The sequence below is a fragment of the Pseudophryne corroboree genome, chromosome 1 (assembly GCF_028390025.1).
Source record: "Pseudophryne corroboree isolate aPseCor3 chromosome 1, aPseCor3.hap2, whole genome shotgun sequence".
Lineage (NCBI taxonomy): Eukaryota > Metazoa > Chordata > Amphibia > Anura > Myobatrachidae > Pseudophryne > Pseudophryne corroboree.
Window position 1 is genome coordinate 948,715,525 of NC_086444.1, and position 16,518 is coordinate 948,732,042.

General features: G+C 41.8%; 1 protein-coding gene across 3 annotated transcripts in view; it reads left to right on the forward strand.

Annotated features, from left to right (window-relative positions):
- The window catches only part of DDX60 (DExD/H-box helicase 60), a 422,428-nt gene that overhangs the window by 30,627 nt on the left and 375,283 nt on the right, over positions 1-16,518 (forward strand). For 2 of the 3 annotated variants that reach the window (XM_063920417.1, XM_063920418.1), the window contains exons 4-7: positions 230-419; positions 3,386-3,724; positions 10,893-11,006; positions 16,504-16,518. The exon at positions 16,504-16,518 is cut by the window's right edge and continues 117 nt beyond it. In XM_063920417.1, the coding sequence (XP_063776487.1) occupies positions 230-419; positions 3,386-3,724; positions 10,893-11,006; positions 16,504-16,518 (658 nt within the window). Of the gene's footprint in view, positions 1-229; positions 420-3,385; positions 3,725-10,892; positions 11,007-13,990; positions 14,062-16,503 lie in introns of those variants that run through there. The other variant, XM_063920419.1, reaches the window with a different exon arrangement.

Genomic DNA, 16,518 nt, shown 5'->3' on the forward strand with positions numbered 1-16,518 from the left:
TTGTATATTTTATGTTTTATTTTTCATTTATTTTACTGCCATTCTTTAAATTGAATCTCATAAAAGAGAAAAAAACAATTAAAATAATATTAACAGAACACAAATATGTGTTAAAAATAAATGCTTAATACAAAGTACTGTATAATATTTTTAAAAAGTCATGAAGTGAATTATATGACTAAAACATTTTATTATGAACAGTAAACATCTTTCATTCTGTTTCCTTAAGCTTTGCAAGTCTACTCAATGATTATGTAGAATCTGAGTTCTTTGTCATTGATGGAGATTCTTTGCTAATAGCCAACGTGACCAATTCTTCTCTAAAGCTTGGACAAGATTTACATTTCTTTTTCTTGGTGGAACGTTTTCTGCTTAATTTAACAAAAAAGGGAGCAAGATATGTTATTGTTTTCTTCAAGGTAGGTCCATTTTTTAGGTGTCTAATAAAGCACATTATCATATGCATTAATTACAGCCCAATAAGTGATAGATCCCTCAAATGCTCAGCATTATTCAAAGCATGAACATGCACCAGTTATAGATTGTCTATGAGAACGCATTATTGTATGTATTTTCATTCTTAAGCTGTTACTGATCTTCTGGAAAGTTACTATTGTAGATTTATTGCTGGCAATTTGTGTTCCTGGTAATATCTTTGATATATCATTCTGCCTCACAAAGCTAGCTGGAGTCATGGGTTTGTTATCAACTGAGTAACCCAGTTTTTTACTACATTATGTGTTATGGGAAATTTAGATGGGCAAAGGGCTGGATAATAAAATTAAGACTGTTTCTCTTAATCTGTTTTATTTTGCTGTATTCGTTTCACAGCATGGCCAGACTGGCCATCTGGAGGCTTGGAGATCTGACCAAACAGCTCCACCTCCTGGCACTTTGTTCAACCAGCAGGCTTTCTCTATTTCAGGCCTCCCATGACTTATAACCATGCCCCCTATTTAAATGCTAGGGCCGATTGTCCATCCTTGTTCACAGAGTATTTTCTTCTGGATGAGTATATAAGAAAACAAACAATAGAAGAAAATCTCAGATTTCCGTGTTCATGATGTATAAATTTATAGGGGTATATTTAATTGAAGTCGAAACTGCCATCTTGTTGGAAAGACGGCAGTTTTCAACTTTTTCAGGTCGGAAGGGGTTGCCACCTATTCAATCCCCGGCTTTTTTATCCGAAAAGTCGGGGAATTCGAGCTATTCCACTGTGGATTGGTGGAATAGCTACCGATCCGCGTGCTTCTGTCAGAAATGGGGCCAAATCCGACAGGTTTTGGCTCCGTTTCCGACCATCTCAATCCGACTTTAAAAAAAGTCACATGGAGATGAGGGTGGTGAGAGAAGCGGGGAGATGGGGGAGAGCAGTGGATACAGCAGTGTAGCCGGAGGATGGGGCACCACTACCGCTCACTGCAGCGTACTCCCGGCTCCAGCAAGCGAGGTCCTGCTTGCTGGAGCTGGGTGGACTCTGCTGTGAGGTCTGGCTTGTTACAGAAGTACACACATTTTAAATACATGTAGTGCAGCGTAGCCGGAGGATGGGGCACCGCCGCCGCTCACGGCAGCGTCCACCTGGCTCCAGCAAGCGAGGTCCCGCTTGCTGGAGCTGGGTGGACGCTGCTGTGAGGTCTGGCAGCGGTGCTCCATCCTCTGGTTAAGCTGCGGTAGCCGCAGCTCTCCCCCGTCTACCTGCTGCTCTCCCCCTCTCAGCACCTTCATCTAAATCCGACTTTTTTTAAAGTCGGATTGAGATAGTCATTGAATAGGTCCAGTCGGATCCATTCTGACAAATTCATGTTGGAATGGATCCGACTTCAATTGAATATACCCCATAGTAGGGGTTGCATTATGTCATATACAGTATATTACACAGTACCTTGTGTACTTTATACCATATATTACATCTTCATTATTGCAGCCAGAGAACGTGACCAACACAATTATCCCCTAGAACAGGGGTGGGGAACCTTTTTTCTACCAAGGGCCATTTGGATATTTATAATATCCTTCGGGGGCCATACAAAAATGATCAACTTAAAAATTAGCCTGCCCCCAGTCAGTAGTTAGACCCCCAGTCACTTGTTATGCCCGATTAGATTTGCCCCTAGTCAGTTGTTATGCCCCATTAGATATGCCCACTGTCAGCTGTTTTGGCCCATTAGATATGCCCTGTCAGTTGTTATGCCCCATTAAATATGCCACCTGTAGTTATGCCCCATTAGATATTCCCCCTGTAGTTATGCCACGTTAAATATGCCCCCCAGTAGTGCCGCTTACACACACCCACATTAAAAGAAAGAGAAAAAAACCACAATGCTCACCAGCCCTGCTCCTGCTTCCATACCACTGCCCTCCCTCTCCTTGAAACTATGGGAGAGATGTCATGACGTCTCTCCCATAGCGCCGCACAGCCACACATGTACACTGCCTGAGCCAGAAGCTGGAGCTCAGGAGTGAGCTGCTGCTGAGGAGCTGGGTGCCCGCTGGTGGTGAAATCTCAGCCGTTGCTCAGCATCTCCTCTCGTTTAGGTGAGCCTAGCCGGGCCGGATCAAGTGGCTTTGAGTGCATTATACGGCCCTTGGGCCTGAGGTTCCCCACCCCTGCCCTAGAAAGATTATTCCCTGTGTCCCACCAGTTTCTGTGGAAACAGATTGGCTAATTACAGACAACATGTACAGAACTTGAGGATTGGGCTTGAGAACCATTTCTCTAGAATGATAGTATTTTGTGAAGGGATGTAGTTAAAACCTGCTGGACGGGATCCTGGTGGTTGAAATAGAGACACCAGAATCCGGAACGAAGGCATGAGACTGGTGTCAAAATCCTGATGGAGCACAGGATCCCGGCATCAAAATCCCAACATCCGGAATTCATATCATATATTCGATGGGATGCGCTCGTGTCGTGCCATGGGAGAGGGGGAAGGGGGGGGGGTTAGGCATAAGAAGGGGGGTTAGGGTTCAGGGATGGGAAGGTAATGGTTAGGTACCAGGGAGTAGGGGGGTTAGGCACCAAGCGGGGAGGGTTAGGTTAGGCAGCAGGGAACCAAGGGTTAGGCACCACCGGGGAGGGTTAGGCACCATCAAGGGAGGGTTAGAGTAGGGGGCATGGAAGGGTTAGGATACTTTTGGAGGGGCTGTCGGGATTCTAAAGGCCGGATGCTGCTGTCGGGATTCTGACCGCCAGCATCCTGTCCACAATGATGTCATACTGAATCCTTTGTGAAGTAGCATCTTTTGATGTTTATTAGTTTTGTTCAATCCTTGTGATGCTCTGATGTATTCTTTACAGTGTTAATGATTAAAGACTAATCAACCACAAATACAACATATGTAATATTTCTCTTTCCATTGTTTTTTATGATATTTGTAGGATATGGAACAAATGTATTTCCAATGGCCTCATTTGATGTCCTTGCGTACACAGCTTCTGCTGCACCTACAGCAAAATACAAATACAGTTGTACACACATTTTCCAGCTTTCTTTCTGAGGAATGGAACAACTTTCTCAAGGAACAGCCACCTTACTTTTTAATGGTCTCTGATACTGGAACAAGCTTTCCACAGAAACTTTTACTATGTATGCTAATGCTAAGTACTCTTGGAAGCCAAATCGATGTTGTGCTTATTGCTGGACAAGAGTCTGACCACCTCAGAGTGTTTGGATTTCATGCCAAATCATCAATTACGCACAACAGATTCATACAAAAGGTAAGAGCAAGTTGGCATGCAGTTCACATAGAAATCTTAAATCCAACTAAATAAAGTATTTTTTGGCACAAAATAACCTTGTATTGGGTTATCCTCATATCTATCTAGCTGTCTTTTGCCTTCGACAGCGCAGAGATGGTAATTCCTTTGCAGCAAACAAGTTACCAACGTGCATACTTCCCAACATTTACCAAGAAGAAAATTGGGGCAATTTAGGCCTCATCCCAATCCACACAGGCTGGATATCCCCCAGGCTGGATTTGGTCACACCCATTCTGGGGTGTGGATTTATGGGGCACAGAGCAAAATTTGCAACATAGCAATTGATTAATTTGACATATTCACATATGATATAACATCATAATGCAACATGATTCCAAACAAAATTGTTTAAAATATCTAAGTATTTGTCACATTCTGGATTAATGTAACAATATATTTCTATATATTGTATATAATACAGCATGAAACATCCAACTAACATTCACAAGACAGTACAGTTAAGATGAATGCTTTTCTCCTTTATAATCTATAAAGTAACTACTCGTAACAAATTGTTCAAATAATAGCCTGGGTTACTTGAGAGCTGTAATAAATCTTCTACTAATTAACTAGACTTGTGTTTTGTGCTTGAGACATAGTTAATGAATGATTAATCACAGATGGGACTAAAATTACGTGAAGTCCCGAAGCTGTCATATACCCAAAAACCTGCATGCACTCCATAATGAAAACGAGGCTTGAAACGCCCAGGAGACAGCATGGTGGGAGGGCTATCAATTAAGCGCTCAGCTTAAATGAAGAGTAAAGAGATACCGCATTCATTCTGATGAAGCCGCTGAACCCGGAGGGAGGCGGGGAAACGCGTTAACCACTCATTCAGACTGTTATACTGCTGTCCGGAGGTCTTTTCAGCAAAATCCTACACTCCATTAAGATGCGATTGGAATTCTTCACCGCTTATGCGATCCCCCAGAGATGACTGCACAATAAAAGGTTGAGAGCACCAGCAGCCGGGAGGACATTCCAGGTGAAAGTACCCACGCACAGGAGTGGTGAGACCGCATTGTATTTACGTCTGGCCAGACACATTTTCAGTGAGAGCACCGGCTCAATTACAGGTTGCAGTTATTCACAGCATAATTACCTGCACCTGAAGTGAGAAATATATCTTACCATCATTATCCTCTTCACCAAAAATGACTGATATATAATCTCAAAGGAAAAACTTCTGAGCGCATTACCCAGTCTGTATAATTATCAGATATATCAGATTATATTATAATTTTATTGCTTAAAGTGATTGAACAGAGAGGAAGCAATTTGTTACAATTTATGCTACATTCGATATATGCATGCATTAATTATTGTAAAAATGTACTGACCGGCCGGTGGTATAAATTGCACAGTTTGTTTAAATATATATATTTTTATTCTTATATGTGTTTTAATAAATAGAATCTTATTAATTCTAATCTATATGCGCTGCAACTTTTCTTTCTTGCTAGTACAGTTAAGATATCTGGCAATTTACGTACACAGGGGTGGATCAAGGCCATGTGCAGCCTCCATTCAGTCCCTCACCCCATTGGGTGCCAGGAGTCTACTGTGCATGTACTGATCTAATCACGGCCCGGTCCGGCAGTCCCAGATGGAGGAAACACCTCCCAATGGGACTGCCTGTCCTGTGGGTGACTGGCAGGTTGGACTTCCAATAGGAAATTACTGCCAGACACAGTGAAGCCGGGTGTGATACAGAAGATAGACATTATAACATTTGACAGTCATTAGGTCGACAGTCAAAAGGTTGACATGGTCAACAAGGTCAAAAGGTCGACATGAAAAATTTAGATTTTTTTATTTTTTTATTTTTAAACATATTTCATACAAATTTGTGAAATGCATCCTCTCGCGAGGTCGCTTTGCTCGCCATGCTTCCGGCTCAGTGGTTCACTCGGCATCACTCGCCACAAGGTTACTAACGGTAACAAAAACACAGAATAAATCCAAGTGCTACTAAGCCACCAAGCTTGTTTCGTCAATTGGTTTATATATATATTATATATATATATATATATATATTCCATGCAGCTCCCAATGGGGCAGTACTACTCCGCCCACCACAATAAAACCTCTTTTAAGATAGATAATTACCCAGGGAGCGCAATCAACATTTTATTACAATTAAAAAATATATAAAAATCTCATTAAACACACATGTATGGAAAAAATAAGAGCAACAATTAATAAACAGTATTCTGTTCCTCGGTCTCCAGCGGAAACAACAATTATCTCAATGTGATTTGAATATCCCTTAGTCCATATGGTGCTTATGTTCGGACGTGTTAACTTATAATTCTCTCTTGGGCCAAGTTTAATTCTCGTATGGTCTTTAGCCCATAAATTTGTGCACTGAGAGTCCACTTGTAGAAGATATCACTTGCAGCAGTTACAAAGTATCTGTTAATGCGGCTCTTAGTTACTATTTAGTAGTTGCCCGGGGAGGCCGTATGTGTACACTGGTAATCACAGTGATAGGTTCAGACCCCATCACCGCCGCTGCTGCCCGTATGTAGTTGATCCCGTATACTCACAGCCAGAGGAGAAACCTTTACTGGCTTGGACCTTCACTGTCAGGTCGGATGCGTGCCCATCTTCATCTATGCAATACGGCGGAGTTGGGGATCAGTCATCCAGTGCTAGGGACGCGTCCACTGGAGAGTCATCTGTATCAAAGTCCAGAGTAGAATATCTGCATTTCTTACACGTTTCTCTGCTATTTTGGAGCAGCTGTTTTGTCAGAGGATAAAGCTGGAACTTACCTGGACTCCTTTTATTCCAAATTGGACCAATCAGAATACTAATGTTAATCAATTACACCTGCGGATAAGGCTCCATTACTCCAACATGTGTATGATCATCTATAATTAATTCATCTATATAATTAAAATTAAACCAAAATGGTTTAACGGCTTGGTGGCTGAATTAAAATCACATATACACATATACAACATAATATTTCATAATTATTTTAATCACAAACAGTGCTTATCAACTGTTTTCAATATGTCCTCTAAAATTTCAAGTACAAGATAAAACACTCCATTCCCAGTGCTTCTCCCATAGCCTAATGGTATGGTTCTCTGTATAGCATACATGGGGTCTCAGGGTTGAATCCCAGCCTGTCAGACAACACGTGTTCTTTTGATTTTTTTAAGATAATATTTTTTCTCTATCTTTTTAATTACTTAGTTTTTATTTTTTAGATAAAGTTTAATGTTCAATACTGTAATATATTCCTTTCTAAGTTGTCTTTAAACATCCATTATACACTTATTTTGAGTGGAACAATTATAATAGACCTCAAACAACATTCATAATATAATTCTAAAAAAATCTTTATAACTTTTGCTTGCATAATCCATAATATACATGGAGGCTTATCATATTTTTTTGCAAAATATATGTAACGAAGAGCTCTAAATTTTCTATTATTATATAGTATACAGTTCTTGTTACTAACAGCCTGCAGAGCGTGTGGGAAAAATCCTTTTGTTTTTCTTGTCCTGATGATGGTCCTGGTGGACCGAAACGACGACATTTGCACAAATGCACTTTTGCTATGTAGATTTTTGTGAGTATTTGCCTTAATAAAAAAAAACTTTTTCTCTTCCTTATGGTGAGTGCACAAATCATATTTTTTATATATTTTGGATCAAATCATTTTTGATCTTTATTGGAGCATCCCGCTGCTGGACATTAAGGTTGTGTGGAGTGCGGATATCTTCTACTATATATATATATATATATATATATATAGATCAATAAGCAGGTGGCACTCACGGGTCTTTTCAATGATCAAATAGTCATATCATCAACGTTTCGATTTTATTCCAAAATCGTCATCAGGATCATACACAATAAACACAGAACAACAGACAACATTTATAGCTTTGGGTGAGCTATAAATGTTGTCTGTTGTTCTGTGTTTATTGTGTATGATCCTGATGACGATTTTGGAATAAAATCGAAACGTTGATGATATGACTATTTGATCATTGAAAAGACCCGTGAGTGCCACCTGCTTATTGATCTCTATTTGTGGTTTGCTTGCCTGGGGGAGCACCGGGGCCATATCTTTTTGATTGGTAGTGCCGACCAAAAAGGAGTATATATATATATATATATATATATATATATATATGGGATCAGTATGGATGATCAGTATGGATGACTGCCGGACGGGATGCCCCACCTGTCTGCAGCCTAACCCCAACTCCCCTGGAGTTGGCTAAACCTAACCCCGCCATGCCCGGCACTATCCCGCCGCTGCGTTACTTACAATGGTCAGGATCCCGGCTGTTGCAGTTCCGGCGTCGGTCTCTTGACTCAGTCTGGATTCCGCTGTCGGCATCTTGATGGGTGTCGGGATCCCGACATCTCTATTTCGACTGCCGTGACTCCGACAGCCGGGATCTTAGCCACATACCATATATATATATATATGTATATATACACACATACATGTTATCATGTATGTAATATATGTGCTGGCCGGTTCATGCAGGGATCCGGTACATTGAGTATATCTGGAGCTGTGCACCTCCTGGGAATCTGCATAAAGCTGGGTACACACCTATAGCTATATCTGCAGATCAATTGATCTGCAGATATATCTGTAGATGGGTCAGGCTGTGTGTTCTGCATACACACTGCCCAATACGTTGTGACTGATGTCATATCTGGGCTGGCATTTACATGCGCTGGCCCAGTTGCACTGTCACTCACCACACCGGCTTGTACAGCAATTGTACGGGTGGTCGGCTGACTGCCCGGACACACAGAACGATGCACCAATATATCTGTAAATATATTGGTCATTGGCTGTGCTGCACAGCCAAAATGATATGTCTGTGAACTATGTCGTTCAGAGACAAAGAGCATCGCTGGTGCACACTGGCCGACGCACCAGCTGTTCAACAGCTGATATATTGGCCAGTATGTACCAACATAAGGCTTCACACATTCCTTGTAAGCCCACCCCCAGACTCCTGTTAAACTAGCCACTACTTTATATTTATATACAGTATATATATATATATATGTATATATATATATATATATATATATGTCACAAAACAAAAGGTAACCCTTTTTTTGCGCTGTACCACTAGTCTCAGACCACCAAGAAATAACTTCTGTCAGATAAGGTATCAAGAGTAGATATGGAATAGAAAAAGATTCTCGTGGGAGCCAATCAGCCTTTAGAATAACAATATTTAAAAGTTTTTATTCATACACAAACGAATGGTATTTGTAACCTAAAAGTTCGTCATTGGTACAAATATCTAAAAATTCAATAAAACAATTTAACAATCTTATACATAGACATTTTTAGTTGATGTGAGGAATTTACAATCAGGTGATCACAGTCAGAACTTGAAAGGGACGTGTATCCAACCAGATGCTTGTGGTGGTGGCTTTGTTAACCCAATAATGCGAAACCCAACGCGTTTCGTCCGTTAGGACTTCATCAGGGGTTTGCAATCAGTTTTTATGATAAAATGATTTACCACTGGTTAAGACAGGTTTGAATTCTTAATGTTACATCCAATCACACGTTCTTTTCAAATGATATGGTATCTAAATAGACTTCATCAAAACAGAAAATGTACAATTAGGTTGAAGTCAGATGTTGTAATTTTCCCTAATCTCATCAAGGAGGGTGGAACCCTACAATCCACCTCTGCTCTAATAAATATCACCAAAATGGGGTCTTTAGAGATTTCCAATCCTGAACCGCACTATTCCTTTTTCACAGGAACAGGCAACAACCTCACAGGATCACAACTACCTGTTGAGATTGTTAAATTGTTTTATTGAATTTTTAGATATTTGTACCAATGACGAACTTTTAGGTTACAAATACCTTTCGTTTGTGTATGAATAAAAACTTTTAAATATTGTTATTTTAAAGGCTGATTGGCTCCCACGAGAATCTTTTTCTATTCCATATATATATGTATATATATATATATTTTATTATTATTATTATTATTATTACCAGTTATTTATATAGCGCACACATATTCCGCAGCGCTTTACAGAGAATATTTGGCCATTCACATCAGTCCCTGCCCCAGTGGAGCTTACAATCTATATTATATATATATATATATATATATATATATACACACACGTGGCGTAACATGTATAAGGGGTACTACTGTGTGGCGTAACGTGTATAAAGGGTACTACTGTGTGGCGTAACCTGTATAAGGGGTACTACTGTGTGGTGTACTGTGTAAAAGGGGCACTACTGTGTGGCGTAACATGAATAACGGACACTACTGTGCGGTGTAATGTGAGTAAGGGGCATATGTGGTATAATTTGAATTGTGGGTACTATTTGGTTGCCATGCGCTTTTCTGGCCTTACCCATTTTAAATATGGGGGGGGGTGCCAGTCCCTTACTTTGCCAGGGGAGCTCCGACCACTAGATACACCCCTGACCCCAACTAAATCTAAAGGTCCATACACACGGAGAACTTTTGTTTATGAGAGATTTTGACTGAGTGTTTTCCCTTGAACTGGCAGTAGGAGATTTTAACTAACTTTACCAGCGATTCTGGCTATGGGCGATTTTGACTAACTCATTTAAGCAAGGGGATGCTTTTTCTTTTCCAGCGACCTAGCCAAAATTGAGTTGCCTGCACAGTCTATTTTTAGCAGCAATAGCGACCTGGCTGGGACGCGTATCGCTATCGCTGGCCGTGTACACACAGAGCGATAGCGATACGCGATATGCACTAACTTTCTGAGCGATTTTGACTAAATAGTCAAAATCGCTCAGCTATATCGCTCCGTGTGTATGGACCTTAACTCTCTCTGCACATGTTATATCTGCGCCCCCTGCAGTGCACATGGTTTTGCCCAACTGCTAACAAATTTGCTGCTGCGATCAGATCTGAATTAGGCCTTATATCTGGCCTCACTGACACTGAGCTCGGTAGCAGATTTTACCTGGGGAGGCTGCAGTCCTGCAGTCCATTGATATAATCCACCACTGATTAATACGGTGATGTCTCACATAAATGACCTTATAATTTATATATCCAACTTCAATTCTCCTGGCGGCAACTAATATTTATTTTCTTAATTTCTTTAGAATGCCAAATACTTTAAGGCAGCTCTTAAAACATTAACCATCTCACAAAAGCACAAGCTGTCAAAATTCAAATATGCTTTTCAAGAATTCCAAAAAGAGGAATACAAAAATCAGGTACAGTTGTTTTTACTTTTACTAAGTTCCAATATTAACAATCATAACAGCTGTGGTTTGGGTGGTAAATATGCTGTTAAAGCTGACGATTTGTTGTATGTTTGTAATTTGCACTAACTAAAGAGCACTCAAGTTCAACAGAGTACAAAGCAAAACTTTCTTTATGAAACCTAAGGTAACTAAAAAGTAGTTTTGTTTAAGCAACAATTGATTATAATAACTGCATAGCAGCAGATGTTCAGAGATGTCATGCCTCCATAACATTATCCTGTACACACTCGCTAAGAATAAAATTAAATCTAATACATGTAAACACTCATGTCAGAGGCACACAAGTTACTGTATGCCATGTATGATGATTGTTCTATGCTTTGACAAAGTTTGTGGAACCATGTTACTGATTAGGGTAGATGCATCAACCCTTGGAGAGAGAGAAAGTGGAGAGGTTGCCCATAGCTGGGAAACTTGCAGACTATTGGGCTCATTTATCAATAAGTGATAAATTTCACTATGAGTGATAAATTGCACCAGCCAATCAGCTCCTAACTTCCATGTCACAGGCTGTGTTTGAAAAATGACAGGAGGTGATCGACTGGTGCAATTTACCACTCACAGTGAAATTTATCACTCATTGATAAATGAGCCTATATACAGTATTTGCCCATTTCTTTGTGTGAGACCCGTTTAACTGCTCCCCGGACACTGAATGGTTTAAAACTGTGTATCCTACATCAATGAGGACTCAGCTGCTATCTTAAAATGGTGGGAGGAAAAAGGAATGTTTGGTGTCTTCTACTGAAAGCAGGCAGGTCATTACTGTTACCAAGTACTCAACATGAATCTATGTAAGTGAAAGGCCATGGGTTAGTCTCCCTGCAACTCTGACATGGCTTTCCAAATAATTAAAAATATCCCCATATCCCTCCTAGGTTTGTTCCCAGCCTTCTAAAATGTTATAATTCATCCCCTGATGAAAAATACATGAATGTCATGCAAAATATAGGTGAACCCAAACCTAAAAAGGTGCTCCACCAGTGGCGTAACTAGAAATTTTTCTCCCCCAAGCCACAACATTCTCTGGCACCTCCCCCATAATTGCCACTAGTAAAGTGATGAATGAAGAGGCGTGGCATTGCAGGAAAAGACTACCTTATACCCCAGTTTTGCAACCTGCACGCCCAGACGTTGGCCACCACAGGAAAAAAAAATAATCCTGATTCATGCCCCTTACATTATTTGTCATTTTTCCTCCTTATAGTAATGCCCAGTATACATTATGCCACTTAGTGCAATGGCCCTTAGACATTATGCCACACACAATAATGGCCATGACACAATATGCCACACATCATAATGCCCCCGACACATTATGCCACACACCGTAATGCCTGTGACACATTATAACATGCATCGTTATGCCCGTTATACATTATGTTACACACTGCAATGCCCCTGATACATTATAGCACATACAATGCCTGTGACCCATTATGACACACACCGCAATGTCGTGATACATTATGCCACACACTGCAATGTCCGTGATACATTATTGCACACACTGCAATGCCCCTGAGACATTATACCACATACCACAATGCCCGTGATATAGTATGCCACACACCGTAATGCCTGTGACACATTATGACACACACCGCAATGTCCGTGATACATTATCCCATACACCGCAATGCCCATTACACATTAAGTCCTACAGTAAGGCTTCAAATTACTTTTAAATTACCTGCTCGTTGCCAGGGGTTTCATGCTCTTGGTTCCATGCACGGTGCCAGGGGTTTTCATGCGGTAGGTGTTATGTTTGTTGCCAGAGGTATTATGTGCTGGGTTTCACGCTTATTGCCAGGGGGTAATATTCGTTGCCAGGAGTTTCATGCACTGGGTGTCATGCTCGTTGCTAGGAGGTAATGCTTGTAGCAAGGGATTTCATTTGCTGGGTGTTGTGCTTGTAACCAGGGGGTAATGCTTGTTGCTAGGGCTGTGCTCCCAGTGCCACATATGCCCCAGTGTCAGATATTCCCCCACAGTGCCAGATACACATATGCCCCCAGTGCCCCATGTGCCCCCCAGTGCCAGCTACACACATACCCCCAGTGCCAAATATGCCCCCCCAGTGCCAGGTGCACATATACCCCCAGTGTCAATTATGCCCCCCCCACAGTGCCAGGTACACATATAACCCCAGTGCCAAATATGCACCCCTAGGTGCTAGCTACACATATACCCCCAGTGCCAAATATGCGCCCCCGTGCCAGGTACACATATACCCCCAGTGCCAAATATGCCCCCCCCCAGTTCCAGGAACACATAAACCCCCAATGCCAAATATGCCCCCCCAGTGCCAGCTACACATATACCCCCCAGTGCCAAATATGCCCCCCCCCAGTGCCAGGAACACATATACCCCCAGTGACAAATATGCCCCCCTCCCAGTGCCAGGTACACATATACCCCCAGTCAATCAGAGCTCACAAACCAGCACTTCATTTAACAGAGACGCCGCTGCCGCCGGAGACCCAGGAGGGACACACAGGAGAGGCGCACGCTGTGCCCTCCGTGTCCTTCCCAAAACAGCAGCAATCGGCGGCGGCGGCACCCCCGCAGCCCTGTGCGCCTCCAAGCAACCATATTTTTTTTCACATTTTCCCTAAATCAATAACATAAAGTATATATTATTGCTATATATTATGAAATGAAAGTCCAACAGTATCTATCCCTTGAGATCACATAAAACATACTCAGACTAAAGAATAAAGTGATTCCCAGTGAAACCAATGCAACTCTGCAACACATACATTGATCTTGTCAAGGAAGAATGAAAAAATGGTCATTAACATTAAGTTGCTAATGCTAAAGGTGAGGGGGGTAATGCATCTGCCAGAGGTATGAGGTGATTTGAAAGGATGTTTTTATGGCAACCCGAGAGCTATAAATAGCAGTGAGGCAATCACAGTGACAGTTGGTCTGAGGAAACTGGCTGGACAGGTAAATTCCTGTAAGCTTCACTACATCTGGAAAAGAGGGAGAGCAGACTGAGGTGAGATGGCAGATAGAGGCAGAGTGCTGTAATAAGAGGTAGAGTGTGGACAAAGTGAAGGCGCAGCTACTGAATGGAGAGGTAAAGTCAGTCCCAAGGGCGTAGCTACCATATGTGCAAGAGATGCCTGCTATGGGGCCCAAGTCGTCTCTGGGGCTCGAGCCTTCCCCTGCACCTAGTTGATGAGCCCCGGCGCTGGCAGCTTTTACCTTACACCTGCTCACCCGGCCGGCTCCGCCTCTCCCGAGTAATAATTAATGCTGGGAGGAGGCATGGCTGAGTCTTCAGGGACATCCCTGGACTACAGCCATGCCTCCTCCCAACGTCTGTGAGGAGCCACAAAACGGAGATGGGCCGGCTGGGGAGCTGATGAGGTGGCAGTGCAGCAGCATACTGCTGACAAGTTTGAAAACAAATGAGGCCCCAATGATGAGTGCTGCGGGTAGTCCACTGGGGAAGGGGAGCTTTGAGTAATCCAGCAGGGTAGGGAGGGCGGGAGGGCGGGCGGGCATGTGCATGGAATTATGCTATGGGGCCCCTACTGGTATATCTACACCCCTGGTCAGTCCATAAGGTAACAGGGACTAACATGCCTTAATTAAGGTGATAAGGTGAACAGAGGAAAGGAAAAAGTTGGAGCTGAGATACGGTTGCCAGATAATTTATTTAATAAGGGACACATATGAATTTCACGGGTTCTGTGGCTGATTAAAGCCAGGTGAAATGGAGTCAGTCACAGAACCTATGTAATTCATATGGGTCATTTATTTAATGGAGGGTGTGGCAACCCTAATCTGAGAGGACAGAGTATATACTTGGGGAGAGATTTATCAAAGTTTAGAGAGAGATAAAGTGTACAGATATAAAGAAGCAACTAGTCAGGTTCTAACTGTCATGTTACAGGATGTGTTTGAAAAATAACAGAAGCTGATTGGTTGATACTTTGTCCCTCTCCACTTTCTCTCCAAGCTTTGATAAATCTCCCCCTTGCTCTGTTATGCTAAAGGGGGCCTCATCACAAATAAAATGTTCCTCTGAAATCCATTTTTGTTTCTCACAAATGTACAAATTTGCCCGCCTGCCTGCCACATTTACAGGTGTACACTCACATTGTAGTTTGGCACAATGTTCTTACTTTTCTGGTATTGTAAAAAAACAAACCACATAAACTGTAATTGCCAGCTGTGCTGGGAGGAATTCCCCTGAACAATAACTATAAAATCTCACCTTACAAATATAGTCATATAACATCAGATAAAATGTTAGTGACCTTGTCGTGTTCTCCTGTTTACATGTTACATATATAGTTCATTGTCCTGACATACTCATAAAAATGGAACCAAAAAAGAAAGGGAAAATAAAATAAAGTGTCAATTTTTTTATACTTTCAGCTTCTGAAGACGCAGTATTGGATAAACAGCGTGAACCTCGGCAATATGAGAACCCTCAGTTGCCCAATGTGGCCAGGCTGCTCACACTGATGGGGCCAGTGAAGCTGCATCCAAGGATACAGCCACTGACCTAGCCACTCCCTGAAAATGGGGCAACACACTCCTGTTTTGGGAATGCAACTCAGCTATGCCCACCCCTGCCACCAAACACCGGCAGCCTTTCAATCAGGCTGTGGCTAGGGGGCACGGCATGCAAGCACTTAGTGATCCGTGCCGTACATGTGCAGAGCGGGTCCTGTGCATACGCAGCTGCCCCACCATTGCAGATTTATGTAAACCATCGGGTTTACATACATCATTTATTCAGGCCAAATATGCAGCATTTTCACCTGAGAAGCCTGCAGTTTGCAATGATCACCCCGATCAGTCCAACTCCTCCTGTTGGAAGGTACAACATTTTGCACCTTTCAGTTTAGGTCGTCCTGGCTGTGTAACCATATGCATCTAATTACATATGGGGAATTTGTGCAGCAGGTTGGAAAATCTGCACTTTTGTAAATAACTGTTACTGAGTATCACATATAGACCGAGATAGCACAGTCCCAAATGATGCCTAAGGAAGTAGTAAAAGTGTCAGTGTGTTTGTTTTACAGGTATAGATATGATGCTCAGTTACTATACATACATAAGTGTTCCATGGCTTAGCTAGTTGTAGCGACACTCTGGGTATATTTACTAAGAGGTAGTTTGTCACAGCCACTGTTCATGGGCAGTTTTGACTGATAGTTTTAAAATAGCACCAGGAATGAATGGTAAATAAGCCTGATTTAGCATTGATTCCTGTGATGTCTGTCAAAGCCGCTAATCACTGGCAGCTCTGACAAATTGCCCATTAGTAAATATACCCCATATTCTTTGGGAATCCAATTGTCTTTCCCTTAATCTAACTCTATGCAGAAAGCTGAGTAATCAAGATCTACTAAGTGTTTAAATAAAATGAAATCTGTGATAGAGGATTAGAAGTATCACAAACTTTGTATTTAATTTCTAGATATCAAAATGTATT